Below are 20,735 nucleotides of genomic sequence, written 5' to 3' on the forward strand. Positions count from 1 at the left end.
AGGATAGATGTATATTCTAGTAGTATTGTTCATGAGAGCTAAAAACTGGAAATAATTCAAATGTCTATTGACAGTAGGGTGGATAAATTGTAGAGTATTATGTGTGCTTCAGTCCATTACAGTTGTTACTCAACTTAATGCCCAAATTTCCCTACTTCTGGCCAGTGGAAGCTTCTTAATGTCAGCTCCTGGGTCCTTTTGCATGACTCACTAGTTTTTGAAAGCTGCCTTTCTTCCTCCTCCTCCTCTGCAGCTTCTTTTTTTTGACAAATATTTTTTTATTTGATGAAATATTCCGTGTTTACCATATACATTTCCTGTTCCAGACCCAAAATCAGCCGTTTGTTCAAGGAGCCCTGGTTCACTTATAACTATGCAAAATATTTACATGGTTCCTAAGTCAAATTTATGGAGCAAGACAGATTAAAAAAGAAAAAAAATTAACCAGATAAAAGTCTAGAGAGGCAAAATTAGAAATACAAAAGAGAGGTTAAGACACATGACAGAGTGAGAAGGGCTAACTCACATTTAATTGGTGTCTTTTTTAAAGCAGTTAGAAAAGAATAGATAACCTGTAAAAGTATAACTATTAGAACAACTGATATTCTCAACAGCAACAATGGCGGGGCACTTGGGGGTAGATGGAAGACTGGCTATGAGTCGATAACTTGAAGCTGTGTAATAAGTACAGGGGGTTTTATTAATTTTCTCTTCAGTTGTGTCTATTCTACACTTTAGTTTTTCTGTTGGGTTTTTAAATTTCATTTACTGTACTTTTTTTTTTTTTTTTGAGAATTCTGCTTGTTTTTTTTTAACCTGCCTGGTTGTTCTTTATTGTTCCTTTCCTTGGCTTATATTTTGTTTATTTAAATATATTGCACATAATTATTTTATATTCTCTGTCCGACAGGTCTGTTATTCACGAGCCTTTCCTTTTTGTTTCTGCTGGTTTCATTCATGTTGTCTTGTATCCTTATATTGTAGTGTGTTTTTTTTTTTTTTAAATCTCTGAGCCACTCATTTTCCTGGGAACTTAACCTTGAGGCCTAGGTTGAAGTTAAGTTCTTCCAGAGAAGATTTATCATTACTTTAGCCAGTTGTTGGGAAGTTTCTGGGAAGTGCTACCACATTGGAACCAATTTAAGTACATCTCTCAGCTTGTGGTTTGCTACAGAGGTAATGTGAATTCAGACCACAAACTCACATAAAAGCTGTCTTGTTATACATTCTTGAGCGATCTTATTTTTCTTTACCTGAGTATCAGGGTTGAAAAAAGCAATTTTTCTTGCTATCCTCTCCTGTGCCAATGGGGTTGATTTCTTGTACCCATCAGAGTATGGGTGTAGTTCCCGTGTTTTCAGTCATCTACCATGAGACTCCTTCCTTTGAGCAGGTCCTAAATTTATCTCCTGTTCATTTGTCATTGTGGGAGTTTGAGATCTCTAGGGGTTGATAGCAGCCCTCAGAGTTCAAGCCAGTTTTGGCACTCACTCACCTTGTAGGATTCTTGATTTTGCTTTGTTTAGGGGTTCAGTATATTCCTTTATGTTAGCTCACTGGTGGAGGTTAAAAAAAAATGTAATGTTTCATCAGGATTTTTAGTTGTTTTAGGTAGGAGGGTTGCCTAAGGGATATAAACTGTATTTCTGGAAATAGAAGCTGCGTAATTGCTTTTTTTTTTTTTCCATGAGAGAGACCTTTGTATACTTGAAAGCCTCTTTCCCCCTGAATCTTTTCTTCCACATTTTTCCTAGGTTACCCAGCTGCTGTTCCCTTAAAGAATATGATTTCACAGGTTGCCAACCATACCCGTCATTCTTTGAATGCTTTTTGGTTATCTACAACTAGCCAGATGGACACAGTTCTCCAGGTGTGGCGTGACATTGAACTTTCAGTCTGTGTCTTAATTAAATGGGTTCACTAAACTTATCTTAAACCCTTCCTCTAAGTCAGTCGTTTTATTCTCAGCAGTGTTTATTCTATTCCTTGTTCTAATTATTTATTAGTTCTGTGTTGGTGCTGTTTGGTACTTTGGGTTGTTGTTTGTTTTTTTTTTAGGTTTGCAGCCTCATTTTGTTGTTTCGTTGTCCAGTCTGTTAACTCTTGTTTTCTTGAATTCATGTTGTGATATTGCCCTGTCATGACAAACAGTTACGAGGCATTTCCTTTTGTTCCTTGGGAGTTACCTTCAGAGTTGGGCTTTTATTTTGCACACCGCCTTTTTTCTTTGTACACCTGTGCCATTTTCTTTCATCTTGGCTCATGAGTGGGTGGCTGTCTTTAGACATTCTCTTTGTTATTGATGCAGAGTGGGTGATTTCTTGTCTGAGTGTTTGGTTGAGGGCAGGGCTCAGCTAAAGCTTTGTTCCACCTGAATTAGAATATATCTAGATCTCGTCTTCTGAGATTTATTAGAAGTTACCTACCAGAGTTCACTGCCTAGTTGGAAGAGAATAATATACCCTTTGGGCTTTGATTATTTTTGTAATCCATCCTGTATCTCTGAAGTCTTTAAAGTGTCAGTCCAGGTGTTTTCTGTCCCCATGCTGCTTGTTTCTCCTTGACCATCATGTCCACCACTCACTGATCTGAAGATCAGAAAAGAAGGAAACCCCTTCCACTTGCTTCTTTGAAGATTTGGGGGTGTTATGAGAATTCTCAGGATTTTGCTGACTCACCCAGATAATTTCCAGGGCTTGGAACTGTGTTTTGTTACCTGCTATGCTTGGAAACCTGTTTCTTTTTTTCATTGTTACTATTTGAAGTTTATTGCATTAAGGTATCTCTCTTTCCTTGTTTGGTAGTTGTTATTGCAAGTTTTTACTACTTCTTTTCTTCATTCTTACTGGTCTTGGGGGAGAGAAAAACCTGTGAAGTACTTTTAGCCTTCCGTCTTGATCCAGAAGTCCAATACCAGGATGTTTTTTGTTTGTTTTTGCATTGGTACATTGAAGCTATGTCTCTCCCATTATGATCTTTTTTAGTGGATGTGTCGGGGATCAGGAGGAGGATAGGTGTAAGATTCCCAGTCTCTGCTAATACTTAGACTTTATATAACTAGTTACTGCTGGGATTATTTGAGTTTCTCCTCAGTCTCTCTCTCTCTCTGTATCTCTTTCTGTGTCCGAGTCTCTTTGGATCAGCTGCTTTTGGTGAAGAGAGTTCAGAGGTGGGAAACATGAAGACAAAGCCAAAGGGTGGCTGGATAGCTTTTAGACTATTCCCAATTAAGTTATTAAACTCTTCTCGTTCTTTGTTCTTTAACCTTCAGCTTTCTTTCCTTTTAGTAACTTCATTTGCCTCAGGATGGATGAGTGGTGACTTCATATACCAAAAGCAATTAGGTTGCCAAGGAAAATAATCTTGGCTTATGCAAATGCCATTAGGGCCAAATACCATCTAAAAGAAAATTTTCCAAACAGGTCATGTTCTACTCTTTTTTTCTGACATACATGTTATGTATCAGGGTGAGAGTTTTTACAAATGTTGAAAGAAGTTGACTAACATAGCAAGTAGCTATTGAGGCCTCTAGCTTCTTACTTCACAACTAAATTTTCGTTTTTCTTAGGGTATGGTGAAGGGGAGTGGGAGAATAGCATATTTAAACACAGAATTGGGGGATCAGAAATAAAAATTAGAAGTAGAATTTAGGTGTTCCTGCTTTTATAGTCAGAAGTTCACTGGCGTTTGCCCAACAAATAGATGTTGATATGATCCGTTATTGGTCTAAAAATAGGACATGTGACATGAGTGAGTAGGGGTTTGGAAATATTTTTGCTTAGGTCATTAGTGGGCCTTAGTAAGAGATCGACTCCCTGGAGACTGGGCTTGGCTGCTCCTTTCCAGACTTCGTTCACAATGGGTTTGGCTCCTCATGTGACATTCCGAGGTTTTATGCCAGACCGCAGAACATGCTGCTGATTGCAGAGCTGACCTCAACTGGAAGCATTTTGTCTTCTCCAGCATAAAAATGCAGAGACCTACAAACAAGTGTTCTGTGCCCCAGTTCAGTGCATTACTTTGTGGATGGTGGTCACATGTTTCATGAGACTTCCTGAATCCAAAAATGACTAACTCCTCTCAGCTGATCGTCCATGTAACTCTCGACCACTGGCATTTTGTATCTAATGCTATTTTTGTCCTATATGTGGATATTAGGAAATTTCAGTAACCACCTTCTCTTGTTCCAGCTCATATTAAGCTACACTAAATATGAAAATGTAGAAAGTTTTACCTCTTATCAACAGATGCTAATGGGTGACATTGAGTGAATCACTTTAGTCTCCTAGGGCTCAGTTTTCTCACCTGTGAATTGAAAAAGCTACGTAAGATTGTATGAATCTTCAGAAGTGGTAAATCTACGAAAATATCCACCTAGCTCAGTGCTATGGCTTTTTTTCTGTTCATTTTTAAAATGTTCATTCTTAAATGTTATCCAAAAATAGCTGGATGGGTATGAAATGCCTGTGTTAGTAGTTTACTAAGAGTCAAATCAGGCATTAAGAAGTGGTAGTTGAGGGGCTGTTAGGTGTCAGCTACTAGATCAGGTACCAGGAATATTGTCATGAAGAGATTGGTCCTCACCTTCATGAGTTTGTAGTCCAGTGAGGACAATAGGATGAATGAAATAACCTCTGAATCTTTTTGTTTCAACGCAGGAAAAGAAATTTGCCTGTATCAGAGGGGCTAGATTTAGCTTCAGGAAAACATTTTATTTCATTTAAAAGGCATTAAGATTTTTGTTTTGATTTCAGACTTTTAAGTAGAGCCTTCGGCTTTTCTTTTCCAAACTTGCCAGAAGCCACAAATTCACTTCGGAATGCCTAAATTGGTCTTCTTATGTATAGTTTACTAGAATTGTAACTTCACAATTTTACATTCTTCAGTGGGCATTGAAAATTTAAATCAAAGTCAATCTTGATGTTTTTGAATGGATATTGGGTTGTCGGAAAAGTCATGATGCATTTTTGCAACAAAAAAAAAGAAAAAATACATCATGACTTTTCCGACAACCCCATAAAATGCCCCATCATATCTGCAATTGTATGAATTAATGCGGAAATGGATTATGCACAGAGCTGGGTAGATGTGCATTTACCCAGACAAATGAGCGTCTGCTCATTCTTAGTGAGTTTTTACTCTTCTCCTGATATAAGATTGGGCTTAGCCAACAAAGTGAAATTTTCCTTCCGGAAGACATAGCAACTTCTGCTCTGTGGCATGCGAGACCTTATCTGTTTCTGTATCAGACATCATCCACATCAGGGCAGGAAGGAAGTACATGATGATAGCTATCTCCAAATCCCTTTCACGGATGACATCTCTTCTGTCTTACAGGTGACCTCTGGGGGGACAGAAAGCATACTGATGGCCTGCAAAGCTTATCGGGACCTGGCCTTAGAGAATGGGATCAAAACTCCAGAAATGTATGTGTGCGTGGCTGCCGCCCGCCCCCCATCTCCCAGCTTAGATTTGTCTATTTGGAATACTGCTGTGTGAGACGGCCTGGCAATCCGTTTCGTGCTGCTTCTCATCCTCTGGCAATTCCAGTCCACTTCCCTCCTGTCCTGTGCCCTTGACCCTTATCACTTCCTACTCAGCAAAATCCTATGTGGGTCAGCCAGTTAATTTTCAAGATCATTCCCTGCGCTCCACTCCCAGCGTATACGTGGTACATACTGCAAGCAAGAATGAGATCCTTTCTCTAAAAGTGACAGAGTGACAGGACTATGTCTTTGAATCCTGTGATATTTATTACAAATTACCTGGAGCCAAAGGAAAGCTCTTTGCTTATCGTAGTTCAGCGAAAGTTAGTTAAATATAACAGACTGCCTTGGGGTGCTCCCTAAGAAAATTTCAGCCTGAAGGTTGTTTTCTGGGAGGAAAAATTTTAAAAATCTCTTTTGAGATTTACTCATAATGCCACCCCGTGGACATAATTTTGATATTTGGTTGCATTTTTTTCCTCTAGACCCTCTCCGTGTACAGTGTGTTTATACTCCATTGTTTGGGATAATGGTTTTCCTGCAGGTGTCGGTGACTAAGGGTTTTGTTCAAGCTATGCTTCATACTGAGCCTAAGAAAATAAATGAGGCTGCCATCTTTCTTCATACCTAGATCTTTAGTGCTTGGTACTTACTCAGTAATAGAGATGTTTCTCCCTTAAAAGGAACAGATTAATTATAAAAGTGGAGCAATTGAGGAATGCCTGGAAGTAAATTCTTATCGATGACGCAGTTTCCTTTTTCAATACTATTTGAAACGCTGCTTCCAAGTGTGTGGTGAAAATGGGAATTTTAGTTTTTCATAGGATCGTGGTCTTTCAGAGATGGAGGAGACCACTGACCTGATGCTTGGCTGCTGTTTTAACTTCCCTGCTAAGCAAGCTTTCATTTTCTCCTTGAACACGTATTGTGTCAGCAACTTGCTCCCCACGGAGGTACCTCCCCTCAGTGGGGAGGTAGGTAACCACTAGAAGGCTCCACTTTATGTTGATCTGATCCAAATTTCCTGTCTCTTTTCTAGGACAGCCCTAATTTATACTTTGGATCCCTTGATGTGGGATGACTTCTGAGTTCTTTCTGTTGCCAAAATAATTTCCTAAATAGTAGGGAGGCTTCTCTAGAATATCATTTGACCTCTTTTTGTGCTTAAAAAGTAAATACACACGCTTTTAAAAATTTGAGGAAAAATAATTAGAAGTTTACTCCTGGTGAGTTAAGTTAGCTGCTAACTGTGCTCTCTCTTGAACCCCATTTTGATCTGAATTCCATTATTCTCTTCTTCCCCACCATTTAGTGTGGCCCCCCAAAGTGCCCATGCTGCATTTGACAAAGCAGCCCATTATTTTGGGATGAAGATTGTACGGGTTCCACTGAACAAAATGATGGAGGTGGATGTTCGGGTGAGTTCCTCTGAAAGGCCATTTTCTGCCGTGGGCTGTGAGAAGCAGGAAGTGCCGCCTGACTGACTTTTTTTTCCCCAGTGTTGTGGGCTCGAAATGGCTTTGATTGCAGCGGCGATCGTTGCACTGCTACCACAGGCAGTGGTGATTGATGGCTGCTGCTTCAGTCTTTTCATAGATTCCTGAACCCTAATAGGAAGATGATCTAGTCCCTAACTGGAGACTTTAAAGACCTGGGTATTGTTTCGTCACCCTCACTTTCTCTTCTCTGTTTATAAAATGAGCATGTACTAACTTGCCCCAAGACTCACACTGTGGTTTTGACTGCATGAATTAGTACCATTGCCATTATCATAGTAATTTTTTTCCCAGAAGTGAACTGTTCCAATTTATTAGCCCTGGCATTATTCCTCCCATCTTTATTGAGGTATTCACTCACACATTAATTAATTGACAAATAAAAAGTTGTATATATTTAAGGTGCACAACTTAATATTTTGTATAAGTATACATTGTGAAATAATCACATTCTAGTTTTTAACATACACATCACCTCATATATTACTATTTTCTTTCTTTTTTTTCATGGTTAGAATACTTAAGACTACACTCTAGATCTCTAAGCAAATTCCAAGTATACAATGCAGCATTAACCATACTTGTCACATAGTCACATGGCAGTACATTAGATCTCCAGAACTGATTTTGTATAATTGAAACTTGGTACCTCTTCACCGGCATCTCCCCATTTCCCTCATGTTCTAGCTCCTGGCACCCGCCATTCTACTCTTGTTTTTATGAGTTTGACTGTTTTAGATTCCTCATACAATGAGATCACGCAATCGTTGTCTTTCTGGCCGTGGCTTGTTTCACTTAGCATAATGTCCTCCAGATTCATCCACAAATAGCAGGACTTCTTTCTTTCTTTCTTTCTTTTTTTTTTTTAGCTGAGCCATCCTGCCACCTGTTGGCAGCTCTGCGGCAGTTCAGCTCGGGCCAGGACTCGAACTGCTGTTGCTCAGAGCTCGCACTCTTGAGCAAGCTCTTAATCAACTGAGCCACTCGGCTGGCCACAATACTTTCTTTTAAGGCTGAATAATACTCCTTCAGTAATTATGTTTTTGCCTCGCGTTTGTGTAGAAGATAGTTTTCAGAGGGCTATCAAAGTGGCATTTGAGCCTTAGGCGAGCCTGAGGAGGTCATCATTGAAGCTGTTAGTACCATGGTAGTTCCCAGATGAGGACACAGACTGAGCGAAGTGGTTTCCTCCAGGTCTCGCTGCTGGTCGGTGGGGCGGGACTCACATTCGGCTCTTGTGCCTCTTGGCCCAGTATTCCTTTACCTTCACGGTGGTTTTGCTGTTTTTATGTTGTGTTCTCACTTTTCCCCCAAATGGGTCCATCTGGCCTTGTTTGTCTTCTGCCACCTTGGTTGGGAGGCGGTCTTCTCCCAGGCTGGAGAGGTGAAGGAGGGGCACAAGTGGAGCTGGAACTCTAAGTTAGCAGCCTAGGTTAACCTTGGCAGTGGGAGAGAAAACTACATGTGGACTGGCTGCTCCTTTTCCTTTCAATGTTAAACCCCTAGGCAATGAGAAGGGCCATCTCCAGGAACACCGCCATGCTCGTCTGCTCCACCCCCCAGTTTCCTCACGGTGTGATAGATCCTGTCCCTGAAGTGGCCAAGGTACGTGAGAGACATGGACGTCTAGGCAGTCCAATTCAGGTTGTAAAAATAGAATCTCGTGGTGCAGTACTTGGTAAATAATGATTTTGAGTTTAGATTTTAGCACAGTAGTGATGGATAGCTCTCAGCAGCTGTGTTTTAAGTCCTGCAGTTCTGTTTGGAGCCCCTGAAAGTTAGCTTCTGCCTTGGGGAGGAATAATAGAAGGAAGAAGGCTTTGTTTAAATTGGATATTCTAAAGTAGGACTGACATCTTGATTCAGATCAGGACATGACCTGCATTTAGGAGCATGCCTACCAGAGGGCGGTACTCACCACGCTGCCCCGTACCACTGCCCCACCCCCCTCCAGAGGCTGCCGAAATCAGAGTGCTGCTCGTTTCCTGCTTGATTTTGCAGTGAGTTTGAGGCCCCGCATATTTAAATATAAAATGGATACCACATTTCAGATGAATTATTGTGAAGGCTAAATACATTTGAAAGGTGAGCTTTTTTATTAGGAATGTCAAAAACAGCCTGTTTTTTAAAACATGGAAGACATAGTACATCATGGCCTGGTGGTTACAGCCCACCTTCCCAACCATGCCTTGTGAAGTTTTTTTCTAGGACTACAAATGAAATTTCCCATGGTCTTTGTTTTTTGGAACTAGCTGGCTGTCAAATACAAAATACCTCTTCATGTAGACGCTTGTCTGGGGGGCTTCCTCATCGTCTTCATGGAAAAAGCAGGATACCCACTGGAGCACCCATTTGATTTCCGGGTGCAAGGTGTGACCAGCATTTCAGCGGACACGCACAAGGTGAGCTGGGGAAGAGGCCAAATGTTAAAGTAGACAGTGGATTATTTTGATGATTATCCACAAAATAAATTGGTTAAAACATTACCTTCCCCCCAAATGTAAAGTTAAATCTGGCTCTTTGCTCTCACCAGGGCGGCTGATTCAGGTGACAAGCAGTTGTGGGAAGGAACCTGTTATCTTTGTTCCATATGTGAATTTCTGTATGGAACTGGGACCTGCTAGTATGGTGGCCCTTATAAAAGAGTTCCCTAAAGCCTTGAGATTGTTTGGGTGAGGGTGGAGGCGAGGTTGATACTGGAATTCCTGAGCGAGGACGCAGGTTAATGCTGCAGCTGCCATGCGATGGGGGCTCCTGCACCCGAGTGACAGGAGTATGTCGATGGGAAAGTCCTTCGGAAAAAGGGAAGAATTTAACTTACTCAGGAATGTTTGGTTTGTAATGTTTGAAATGTCCATGTCTGCCACCTCCTGTGGACTGAGACAAAGTCTACATCAGTTTATTTGAAAGCTGGATTGAGTAGCTTCTAGATTCTGAGCACTATAATGTTCTTTAAAAAGGAGGTCTAATACTAAGCAAAAAAAAATGAGAAGGGAATCAGATCATGATTTTAGTTGCTCCAAGTGACTTGAATTCTGTTCTTTCCTGGCTTCCAGCGGAAATTTATCTTTGCTTCCATCCTGACAGACACCCCTTGTGTAATGTTTTAAATAAGGAAAACCACATGCTAGGTGAGAGAGGGGAAGTAAACCGAGTAACTGGACAAGACCCTCTTCTTCCTGGACCTCAGATTCCTCATCCTTGAAATAGAGAATTTCAACCCGTCCCTTCAGTTCCCTTTATCCTTTAACATTCTAAGTGTGAATTTTTATTGTGAGCGGGGAACATGTCATAGAGAAACTGACACGTGAAGGAGAAATTTGCCCGATGAGCGTTCTGGGACAGGTCTGCCATCCAGACCTACACACTCACCTGTCTGCTTCTCCCCCCCAGTATGGCTACGCCCCCAAAGGTTCTTCCGTGGTGTTATACAGTGACAAGAAGTACAGGAGCTATCAGTTCTTTGTGGATCCAGATTGGCAAGGTGGCATCTACGCTTCCCCGACCATCGCGGGCTCACGGCCTGGTGGCATTAGTGCAGCCTGCTGGGCCGCCTTGATGCACTTCGGTGAGAGCGGCTATGTTGAAGCTACCAAACAGATCATCAAAACTGCTCGCTTCCTCAAGTCAGAGTATGTGTGGGAGATTGGGATTCTGCCTTGTCTTTTGCTTTGTCTGCTGGTGGGCTCAAGGCACCTACCCGGTCCAGCACCCATTGCCCCAGCCCGTTGGCTGTCTCCCGAGAGACCAGGGGCTTAGAACAGCAGCTTAGGACTGCGGTGCTGGCCTGGGAAGATAAGTGCCCTTGCTCTGCTGTGACGTGGAAGGTCACATAGGGCCTTCACCTGTAGGCCATCTTGTCTGCAAGGATGGCTTAACAACTGGCAGCTCTTACCAAGTCCTAACAGACAAGGGTTCTCAAACTTGACCATGCATCAAGTTTGTTAAAATGCCGATTGCTGGGCCCCACTCCTAGAATTCTGATGCAGTAGATCTGCAATGGGGGTCTGAGGATTTGCATTCTAGGAAGCTCTTGGTGCACACTGATGCTGTTGGTCTAGGAGTTACTTGGAGAATCACTGGAATAAGAAAAGAATTGAGGGTGGGGGTGGGGGTGGGCAGAAGGAGCAGAGTGGAGGTGATGAAATCTCCTTAAGCTAAGGCTAGAACTAGGCTACATGCTTTGCTTAGCATATTTATTCACGAATTACCCACCTGTCTGTCTGTGTGTCACCGGTATTGGGGAGGCTTTTTCAGAATCTTAAAGATGAATGGAAGCAGCCAGTGGGTATGTCTCATTTGAAAAAGGCCCGCATATGGTTTTGATATACCTGTCTGTTGAGAACTGCTGTACCATTTCTTGCTTTAGGGATTACCTGTATGATGTGTTTCTTTTCTTTTTTTTAATTTTATTTTATTAGGGAACAGCCATGGTCATTGGTTACACACTGCTTTCGTGCTACAATGGCATAGTTGACTCTTTTTTAAGGAGGGCGCAGCTCACAGTGGCCCATGCGGGAATCAAACCAGCAACCTTGGTGTTATCAGCACAACGCTCTAACCAACTGAGCTAACGGGTCACCTCCCATATGACATTTTTTAAACTGCAGGATGGAGGGATTATTTTTGCAGTATTTTTTTTTAAGTGCGTCTTTTCTGCCTCAGATGCCCCTCCGTGTCATATCATAATTTGGGAGTTGGGCAGACAGGTTAGGAACTGGTGATTCTGAGTCATTGGATCCAAATGAGGTTTGGGCCTTTGAATATTTGTAATGTTTAGGAACCACTAACCGCAGTCTAGCTGCCTCGTTATAGAAGATGAAAACACTGAAGCCCTAGAAGGTCAGACTGTGTTTTAAGGGGGACATTGGTTGATCAACGAGAATTGATGAGCGGAGGAATAGATGTGGCTGAATTTCCTTTTTGTTCCTTTTCTTGCTTGTTTTAAGACTGCAAAAAATCAAAGGCATCTTTGTGTTTGGGGATCCTCAATTGTCAGTCATTGCTCTGGGCTCTCGTGATTTTGACATCTACCGGCTGTTTAACCTGATGACTGCGAAGGGGTGGAACTTGAACCAGCTGCAGTTCCCATCCAGGTAAGCTTGAAGAAGCCACTCTCCCTTCCTTTGCTCCGTGACTTTTGAAGAACTTGGATAACACGGTGAGTATGCAGATTGACTGCTTGAGCCCAGCACTGTAGTGGTGACTATAGTACCTATAGGATTCCTGTCTTGGAGTTATTCATTATCAAACCAGGACCATTAGCTTTAAAACTCTGGCAGAATTAGGTGACACCCTCTTGAGTTCAGGGGTCAGTCATAAGACACCCCCTAGCCCATCCCTACTCTTTCTAGGCGCTGTACTCTCTGATCCGTCTCATACAGACATCAGATTGCTCTTATAAACTGACTTGTTACCGGAGTAATGTTTAGCTCAGAACCTTCCAGAGGGCCTCTAATCATTCAGGCCTGCTACTGTCTTCTTTAATATGCTTTCCTAACCCGATCTTCCATGATGCCTTTAAATAAACACCCCACCCCAATAGAGTAGGTCTCTTTCGTGTCCTTCACATGTTGATCCTTTCATATGTTGGCACATGTTTGCACCATTGGCAACCTCCCATCTGTTTTTTTTTCTTCACAATCCCTCTGTACCCCAGCCTCCCTCCAGGAAAAATTAGGATTTCTTCTTTGCTCTGCCATCCTTCAAGACCCCAATGGCCTTATTCCCATGAGGGTTCATCATCTAAGATAAAAGCATCCCACTGGTGCTCACATGGGTGACAGTGTTTGAGGGGAGGGGTAGGACAGAAGAGCCAGCTGTATTCATTCTGTCAGGACGGTTCTTGATTATGCCGAGAAGCCCTCACGCCAGCCTGTGCTTCACAACCCATGCGTTTGAGAGCCCTGATTCCCAGGGCTGGGTACAACTTAGATGACGACATTTGTCACAAATCACATGAAGAAGCAGCCAGTGAATTCCTGTGTTTGGAGCTGCTTTACTTTGGAAAATCTTTTTTTCTTTTCCCAAGGTTCACCTCTCTTTGTCTCTTTCTTCTCCCGTAGTATTCACTTCTGCATCACGTTAGTGCACACGCGGAAGCGAGTAGCCATACAGTTCCTAAAGGACATCCGGGAGTCTGTCACTCAGATCATGAAGAATCCTAAAGCAAAGACCACAGGAATGGTAGGCACCTGTGGGGTTTTTCCTTCCTGTGGAAATTTAGGTGGTGTTGGGAGGAGCAGTTTGAAAGAATCACATGACCTTGAGTCTGTTCCTGCCTCTGTCCCTTATCCACAAACCCGTTTCCTTATTGAATTGGAGCTGATGATCTCTGCCTCACCCATGCCCAGGGTTTTTCAGTCTCAAATGAGATATACTATATATAAAACATCTTGTACATTTGGAAGTGCTATACAAGGCCAGGCGGTGGTAGTGTCCATGTGAAAAGAAAAATTTGACACAGGAAAGGCAATAAACCTGTTTTCACTAGAATTTTCTACAGCAAATCCCAGAGGATAGTTCCTTTGGGCAGAAAGGCAGACTGGGAAGAACCTGTGAAAAACTGACCATGTCAGCTATCCTTCCAGTAGAATGGAGCCTGGGGTGGGAATGGAGCGGGGGAGCCGGGGCACATGGAGGGCGAGGACAGGGCAGAAGGAGGCCATTCCCTTCCTGTGCCCCTTGTCACTAACACCGACTCTGACTGCATTTGCAGGGTGCTATCTACGGCATGGCTCAGACCACTGTCGACAGGAACCAGGTAGCAGAGTTGTCCTCGGTCTTCTTGGACAGCCTTTTCTGCACAGACACTGTAACTCAGGGCAGCCAGATGAACGGTTCTCCGAAACCCCGCTGAGCCTGGACTCTGCCTAGCCCCGAGGGGTTTCTGGCCTTCAGGAGGTTCTCGGAGTGTGGAACAGGCCACCCACAGTTTCAACATCTGGTCTTGCTCCATCGAGCACTACGAGACAGATCACAAGACAGCTGGATCCTCAGGCTTCTTGTTCCTCCTTTCATCATCCTTTTGTGGTTTTTAATGTGAAGACCCCGAAGGATTCCATTACGTAATTATTTTGCCCTTGTTCTAAATGTTACCCTAGGAATTGTTTTAACCATTTCTTCCTCTAACCTCTCTAGCTTTCAACTTCACTTAATCGTTGTGTGGCAGCTCTGACCTGTCCTGATTCCTTCAGGAAGCTGAGCACAGTTTATGAAATACAAAAAGGTTTTCTTTGTTGTCTCAGGCAGATTGGCTGATCAGATAGGAAGCATTCATGTAACAAGTTTCCCTGGGTGGGTGTTAGATATACTCTAAGAAGGAGGCTTTTTCAGCCTTGCTCTTTGAGTAGGTTAGTTATCTCTCTTAGAGCCACTTTTATTGCAACTCGTTTTATTTTCCCAGGACACAGATTGACCAGGCCGTTGTTGCTCCTATGCAGGATTAGAGTGGTCAGTCTACCAGGGCGCGGTGTGGAGTGGGCCACTGGCCTCTCCTGGGATGCAGTCCCCATTTGATTCTTGGCTGCCACCATGCTTGGAGATTCTTATTTGAAATTATGCTCCCCTTGGTTTGTTCTGCCATGGACCACAAGAGAATGCGATTCCCAGAGGATCTAGGAACCTGTGGCCCTAGTGCTGCCTCTGAATAGGCAGCGTTCAGAGCACACCTGAGCCCTCTCCTGGGCTGGTGATATCAGAAACCAGACCCTCTTCTATACCTTTCTGAGTATCAGAGTAGGATGAGCACCCAGATTCAAAAAAGTCGCCACCAAAAGTTGGTGGTGGGCCTCCCCTCCCCCACTGCTTTAGGCCATCATGCATGAGAATACGTTTCAAAGCACCTTCACAAGTGGCCTTGATTTACCCTAAGTGGTGCAAGGAGGGCGTGAGAGAGCTCCCAAGGCAAGGAAAGTTTTCCCTCTCCATTAGTGTGTCCTTTCTGCCTCTTCCACCTTTTTTCAGCTCCCAAAGGTACTATGGCAATTTAGCCTCAGGTACTGGACGCTTCTCAGGCCTGGCTAGGATGAGATACACATTTTGGAATAGGAAACGTGATGGTAAGTGTCCGTCATAGCCCAGGGCCTGGGTTTCCTTCATGAGACTAGTTGCTCAGGGTGGTGCAGGGACAGGACCAGACCCTGTGCCCACTCCCTACCCTCTTCTCCCCAGCGTGGGGCCCACATCAAGGTTAAGCCACTGTCCTCCCCTAACGACCACCTAGCCTGCGTGTGCCTTTTCCTCACCAGGGAGCAGTGGTGGGCTATTCCTGACCCAGGCCTGGGGGTCAGCTCCTGGGGTGTTCATCCGGGGAGGAGAACGCTTAGGAGTAGCCAGGAGAAAGGCTGCTGTTCCATTACCCTTCTCAGGGACTCCTGAATGTCCAGCCTCTTCAGGCTCCTATCCTGTCGCCTCCCCCACGGGATATGCTGGCAGCCGGGAGAGCCAGGATGACCAGGTTTTTCCCGAAGCTCCTTACCACTTTTGTCTAAAATGTTGTTGAGCACTGTATTTCCTACACAAAACTGTGACTGGCCATGTCACTGCAGGGCTGATGTGTGTGTATGCGTGTGTGTTTCCTCCTGGCCTTTGTGGGTTCCAAGTGTGTGAGTGAGTGTGTGTGTGTGTGTGTGTGTGTGTGTGAGTGAGTGACAGGGAGAGGCTGAGATCCTTTGGACATGGGAGCTGTGTGCCCTCCAGTTGCTGAGCTGGTGGGCACCTCCTGACAGAGGAGGTGTAGTCTCTTGCGTCTCCAGTGCCTTCATTATGTTGGAGGAAGTCCAGGGACCCAGACCCACCCAGCAGGCACCACCTGGGTTTGTCAGCCGTTAAAATGGGGAAGCGTGTGTCCTACAGAGTGTGCTCTTGCTTCCAGTGTCTCCCAGGCCCTTCCCCTGTGCTGTAACAACATTGCTGCCGGGGGTGGGGTGGGCTGGGTGGTGGAGGTGGGAGGCGGGGGTGCAGTGTTTTCAAAGGGACCTGCTGTAGCCACTTTAATTTATGATCATGAGCCTTAGTTTGACTTAACATTTGTGAGCTTTCCATTCCGTGTATATCTGCATGTGGTAACACCCAGCCTGGCAGAGGTGGGCAGAATGTCGTAATGATATGTTGCTAGATGTCTCATTGGCCGCTGCAAAACCTGTACTGTCTTATTTCTGCATTAGAAGTAAGTAGTCATGTGAATATACTGCCATGTCACTTTTAATATTACCAGTTTTATACTTGGAAAATGGTACTTGCCTCCTTTAAATCTTTTCTGTCTTTAACCTCCCCCTTCCCATCTCAAGCTCCCCTCCTAATTGCAGCAATAATCTCTTAAAAAGCAATTAAGTAATTAAATGTCCCAAATCCTAATCGTTGTGGATGGTTGCATTCATTTGATTATTTAGGCCCACATGTGCTATCCCAGATGGGGTGCTGGCAGCTCTTGAACTGGCTGCTGGTGAGAGATCGACCCCTGGTGGTGAAATGGTTGTGTGCGCCGCTGCTGTTAGGGCCAAGTGGGACAGGAGCGGGCGAGCCTCTCATCTGCCCAATTCCCAGCAACACTTTCGTAACTCCACCACGGGTGATGGTCACACCGGTTTTAAGGAGGCCTGGAACTCAGGTCTTTAGTTCCCCAGGGTCAGGGCCCTGCCTTACGTGTTCTGTCATCATCATCATCCAGTCTCCAGCCAGCTGGTCAGTGTGGCTCTGTCTAACCAAAGGACACTGACTTCAAACCCTGCATTCGGTGTGGGAGCTGATAGAACCCCTCAGATTATCTTTGCACCTGTAACTGTCTTTGTCTTGTTCCATTATGACTTAGAAGTGAGGAGTCTTCCCAAGGGGCTATTCAGGTTCCAAAGGCTGTCATTCAGGTAACCAAGCTTTTCATTCTGGCTTCCAGCCCATTCAGACTTTGCCAGACTCAGTGGAGGAATGCGGTCTTTGCTATAGTTTTCTGGCAAATGACTCAGTTTCCTGAGCACCTCCTCTCTTTGGGATAAACTCTAGAGAAAGAGGGGCCAGGATATGCCTGGTTAGGAGGCCTGGACCATCCAAGAAATGGTGTCTGGATGCTTATACCTACCTGCTCCTTACAGCTGTGAGCCTCTCTACCTTCTCTCTGGGTTCTTGGCAGCAGCAGATCGCGTATAGTAGACCCCGGAGCAACAAGAGTAAAGATGGAGGCCTCGTTTGGCAGCCACCAGCTGTAGCCTGGGAAAGCAAGTCAGGTGTTTGAGAGCCTTTTCTTGGAGTCTTAATTGCTTTCATTTTTCTTGTGCTTTCTTCGTTTTCACAGTCTCTCAATATCATCCCCTATAATTTCAATTATTTGAATTTTAGAATAAACATTTATTTCTAAAAACTGTGGCTTGTGTATTTGTCCCACATAAAGGTGCTTCATACAACTGGACTGCCCTCTAGGTTGGCGTTTTTCAACCCATGATCCATGAGAGTAAGCAGTGACGTAACACATCATGTCTGGTGGCTTCTGTCCCATAAACACAGTCAGGTCAAAGCACACTTAGAAACATTTAAGTCAGAAGTGTGGCAGATGGGGGACTGCTGTCTGAATCTTGTTGGCTTTGATATTAAGTCTTAACTGAGAACTTGCTCTTAATGTAGGTAATGATAATCTTACTAGTATATAGGCTGGAAGGGGGTCCTGCTATATATAGTCCCTGACTATTTCTCAACCACCCACTCCTGCCTCTTTTCTGGCCTTTGTTGCAGGACCAACTCATTCAGGGTGACTGGGTTATGACATTGCCAAGTGAGCCTGACACTTGCAAGTCAGCTTAGTGCCCAGGCAGCTTCAGATGAGGGGTGCTAGGTGAGAATTCTCTTGCATAATGGCATACATGAGATGATATCTATGTGGCATGCACACGGGGTAGAGATGACACTGTTCTCTGTCCCCTTCTCCCAGTCCTGGCACATCAGTGGGAATATCCTGTCCTACAGAGTTACTGGGTTGGAGGACCGATCTGCGAATCAGCTCCTTAACTGCTCAGATAGCAGTAAATAGCCTGTCATCTCCTAGAAGGGTGGTTTTCGTCGTCATCCTTACAGTGTGAAAGCAGGCAAGCCTTGAGACTTTGGCTAAGTTTCTAAGAAATTGCAGAAACCATCAGGATTAGATGAAAACCATCCAGAAACATCAGGATCAGGATCCCCACCTGATGTTGTTGACCAAGAAGATAACAGTCCCAGACTGCCTTCCTGGTCCCAGATCTCACCGTGCGTGTATACAGGTGCCCCGCACACCTTTATCAGAGCCATCTCTGCCTCAAGAATCCTATTCAGGTCTTTGAGGCACAACTCAAATGAAGGCTCCAAATTCACCCTTTTTTTTTAAAGATTTTATTTGGGAATTGGGGAAGGGGAACAGCCAAGTTGTTATCCTTCAATCTTAGTTGTGGAGGGCGCAGCTAGCTCAGCTCCAAGTCCCGGTCGCCATCTGGCTGACCCTGTTGGCAGCTCAGGGCAGCTCAGCTCAAGGTACCGTGTTCAATCTTAGTTGCGGGTGGGCGTAGCTCTCCATCCCATGCAGGAGTCGAACCAGAAACCTTGTTTTTAGGAGCATGTGCTCTCACCAGCTGAGCCATCCTGCCACCTGTTGGCAGCTCAGGGCAGCTCAGCTTCAGCGCAGCTCACTGGCCCATGTGGGAATCGACCTGAGCCACTCAGCTGGCCCCAGATTCACCCTTCTTAATCACTTCCTATTCTCTTAGCTCATCTCTTATCTGGCACCTAGTGTTAACTTAATTCATCCTGCCTAGTATTATAATAGTTAACTGTTTTCCTCTTTAATTCCACTAGATCAGGGGTCAGCAAACTGTGGCTCACAAGCCACATGCGGCTCTTTGGGTACGTTCCATCTCAAAAGTTTGCCGACCCCTGGAAGAGCCAATCCTGTCCCTCACAATTTAAAAATTACTCGAGAGTCATAAATATATTTTTACATAACCACCATTATGTGAATATCCTTTAAAAATTTTATAAATGAAACTGATGGTTTAATTTTCATTTTCAATTTTACTTCAGAGCCTGCGGCTCACGAGCTGCAGTTTGCTGACTCCTGGTGGCTCTTCCATCTCAAAAGTTTGCAGACCCCTGTACTAGATGATAATGAACTCCTTAAAGGCAGGATGGTCTGGTCCCCTTTTCCCCTAGTGCCTTACACACAGTAAGTGCTTTAAATGCCTGTTGACTCCAATTTGGATTGACCTGTGGAAAAGAAGATTCTAGAGCCTAAGGCCAAGTGAAACAATAGTTTTATTTGAGGCATAAAAGTACATGTGTTTCACATAGGATGGGGTTGGCTTTAGGGTTCTGGTTTCTAAGATAAGATTTTGTCTTGTCTTAGGCACAGCTTCTATCACAGCTTCTTGGGAAATAGAAAGGGAGCAAGACACCGCTTGGAAAGAAAATCATGACTGTTGCTGGGAAGTTGTAAAGAATAAGAAGATCTTATTCAAATTAATGTACACTGAACAGAGCCCCAAGGATGGAGAGAGAGTGTGGTACAGGGAAAAAGTCTCAGTTCCTGGTGTTGGCAGTGACACTGGCATCTCTTTCCACAGCAAGGACTCACCCCTCAATGGAGGCAGCAGGGTGGATGTGGCCATTTTGACTGTAGCAGCATTTTGGGGGTCCCCCGCTCCCTCTTTCTGGAATTCCAGCTCATTTGCCCCTTTCCCTGAAGAATTCAAAGAGGAATGGCTGGGCCTAGGTCATGGACACGGCTACTTGCTCAATAAAGCTGGCCAGGTTTATGTCCCGCTCCGAAAGGCCTGCACATTCGTGGGTGCTCAGGGTGATGTGGACCTGAAAGACAAACAGGTTTGGGGCCTACTGGTTCCGCTGACTTAACCTAAGTGCAAGAGAGTCACCAGCCGTTCAGCTCAGCCACGCCCAGAGCTCCAGAATACAGAATACAGGCAGACCTCATTTAAGTGTACCCTGCAGATATGCATTTTTTCCCAATTGAAAGTAAGACCCTCCACCAGCAAAAAGATTACGCCTCACTAAGGCTCAGGTGATAGCATTTTTTAAGAATAAAGTATCCTTTAATTAAAGTATTATAGCATAGTGTAAACATAACTTTTATATGCACTGGGAAACCAGAAAATTTCATGTGACTGGCTTTATTGTGATACTCGCTTTATTGCTGTGGTCTGGAACCAAAACCGCCGTATCTCTGAGGTGTGCCTGTAACAGTAACAGCCAACCGCTACAGTGCCCTCTAGGGACTGCCTTCTTGACCTGTTTTCATAACAATAGTGCAAAACTGTCTTCTACTACAGCTCCAAAAACGACTGTGACTTCAGCTAAAGGGTAAATGAAATATCCAACTATTAAGAGCAATCTAAAAGCGAAAGACAAGACCAAAACAAACTCCAACTCCTAAACGCTATCTATTTACAAATCATCTCATCCAGCCTTCCTGTTTTTAGAAAGAGTCCCGGATTGCGCTTGGCACATGGCAGGCATTTAATGGTTATTTCAGTTCACCCAGCAGACAGTCTGATCTGCTTGCCATGCATGGCTATTCTTAGTTCAGTTTTATTATTTTTTCATTCTTCTATAACTCTAGAAAGATGTACCATATTTCCCCATGAATAAGACGCACCCTTTTCCAAAAAATTTGGGGTCTAAAAACTGGGTGCGTCTTATACAGTGATTGTAGATTTTTTTACTTGCATGTCCCGCTGAGGACGAGGCAATATACGAAGACAGTGATTCGTCATCAGACACAGAT

The 20,735-nt window shown here is 44.1% G+C and overlaps 2 protein-coding genes across 6 annotated transcripts in view; one reads left to right on the forward strand and one right to left on the reverse strand.

Moving 5' to 3' along the window:
- Nucleotides 1-16,339, forward strand: part of SGPL1 (sphingosine-1-phosphate lyase 1) — a 55,304-nt gene extending 38,965 nt beyond the window's left edge. For all 5 annotated transcript variants that reach the window (XM_019625281.1, XM_019625271.1, XM_019625304.1 and 2 more), the window contains exons 8-15: nt 5,338-5,426; nt 6,799-6,904; nt 8,489-8,587; nt 9,235-9,384; nt 10,376-10,614; nt 11,932-12,078; nt 13,048-13,168; nt 13,701-16,339. In XM_019625281.1, the coding sequence (XP_019480826.1) occupies nt 5,338-5,426; nt 6,799-6,904; nt 8,489-8,587; nt 9,235-9,384; nt 10,376-10,614; nt 11,932-12,078; nt 13,048-13,168; nt 13,701-13,841 (1,092 nt within the window). In that variant the 3' untranslated portion in view covers nt 13,842-16,339. The remainder of the gene's footprint in view (nt 1-5,337; nt 5,427-6,798; nt 6,905-8,488; nt 8,588-9,234; nt 9,385-10,375; nt 10,615-11,931; nt 12,079-13,047; nt 13,169-13,700) is intronic.
- A 2,891-nt stretch (nt 16,340-19,230) lies between these two features.
- The window catches only part of PCBD1 (pterin-4 alpha-carbinolamine dehydratase 1), a gene marked incomplete at its 5' end in the record, with an annotated part of 13,501 nt that continues 11,996 nt past the window's right edge, over nt 19,231-20,735 (reverse strand). Inside the window, one exon of the mRNA XM_019624618.1 lies at nt 19,231-19,801. Within this exon, the coding sequence (XP_019480163.1) occupies nt 19,703-19,801 (99 nt within the window). The remainder of the gene's footprint in view (nt 19,802-20,735) is intronic.

Source organism: Hipposideros armiger, unplaced genomic scaffold (assembly GCF_001890085.2).
Source record: "Hipposideros armiger isolate ML-2016 unplaced genomic scaffold, ASM189008v1 scaffold_15, whole genome shotgun sequence".
In the NCBI taxonomy this organism is placed as follows: Eukaryota; Metazoa; Chordata; class Mammalia; order Chiroptera; family Hipposideridae; genus Hipposideros; species Hipposideros armiger.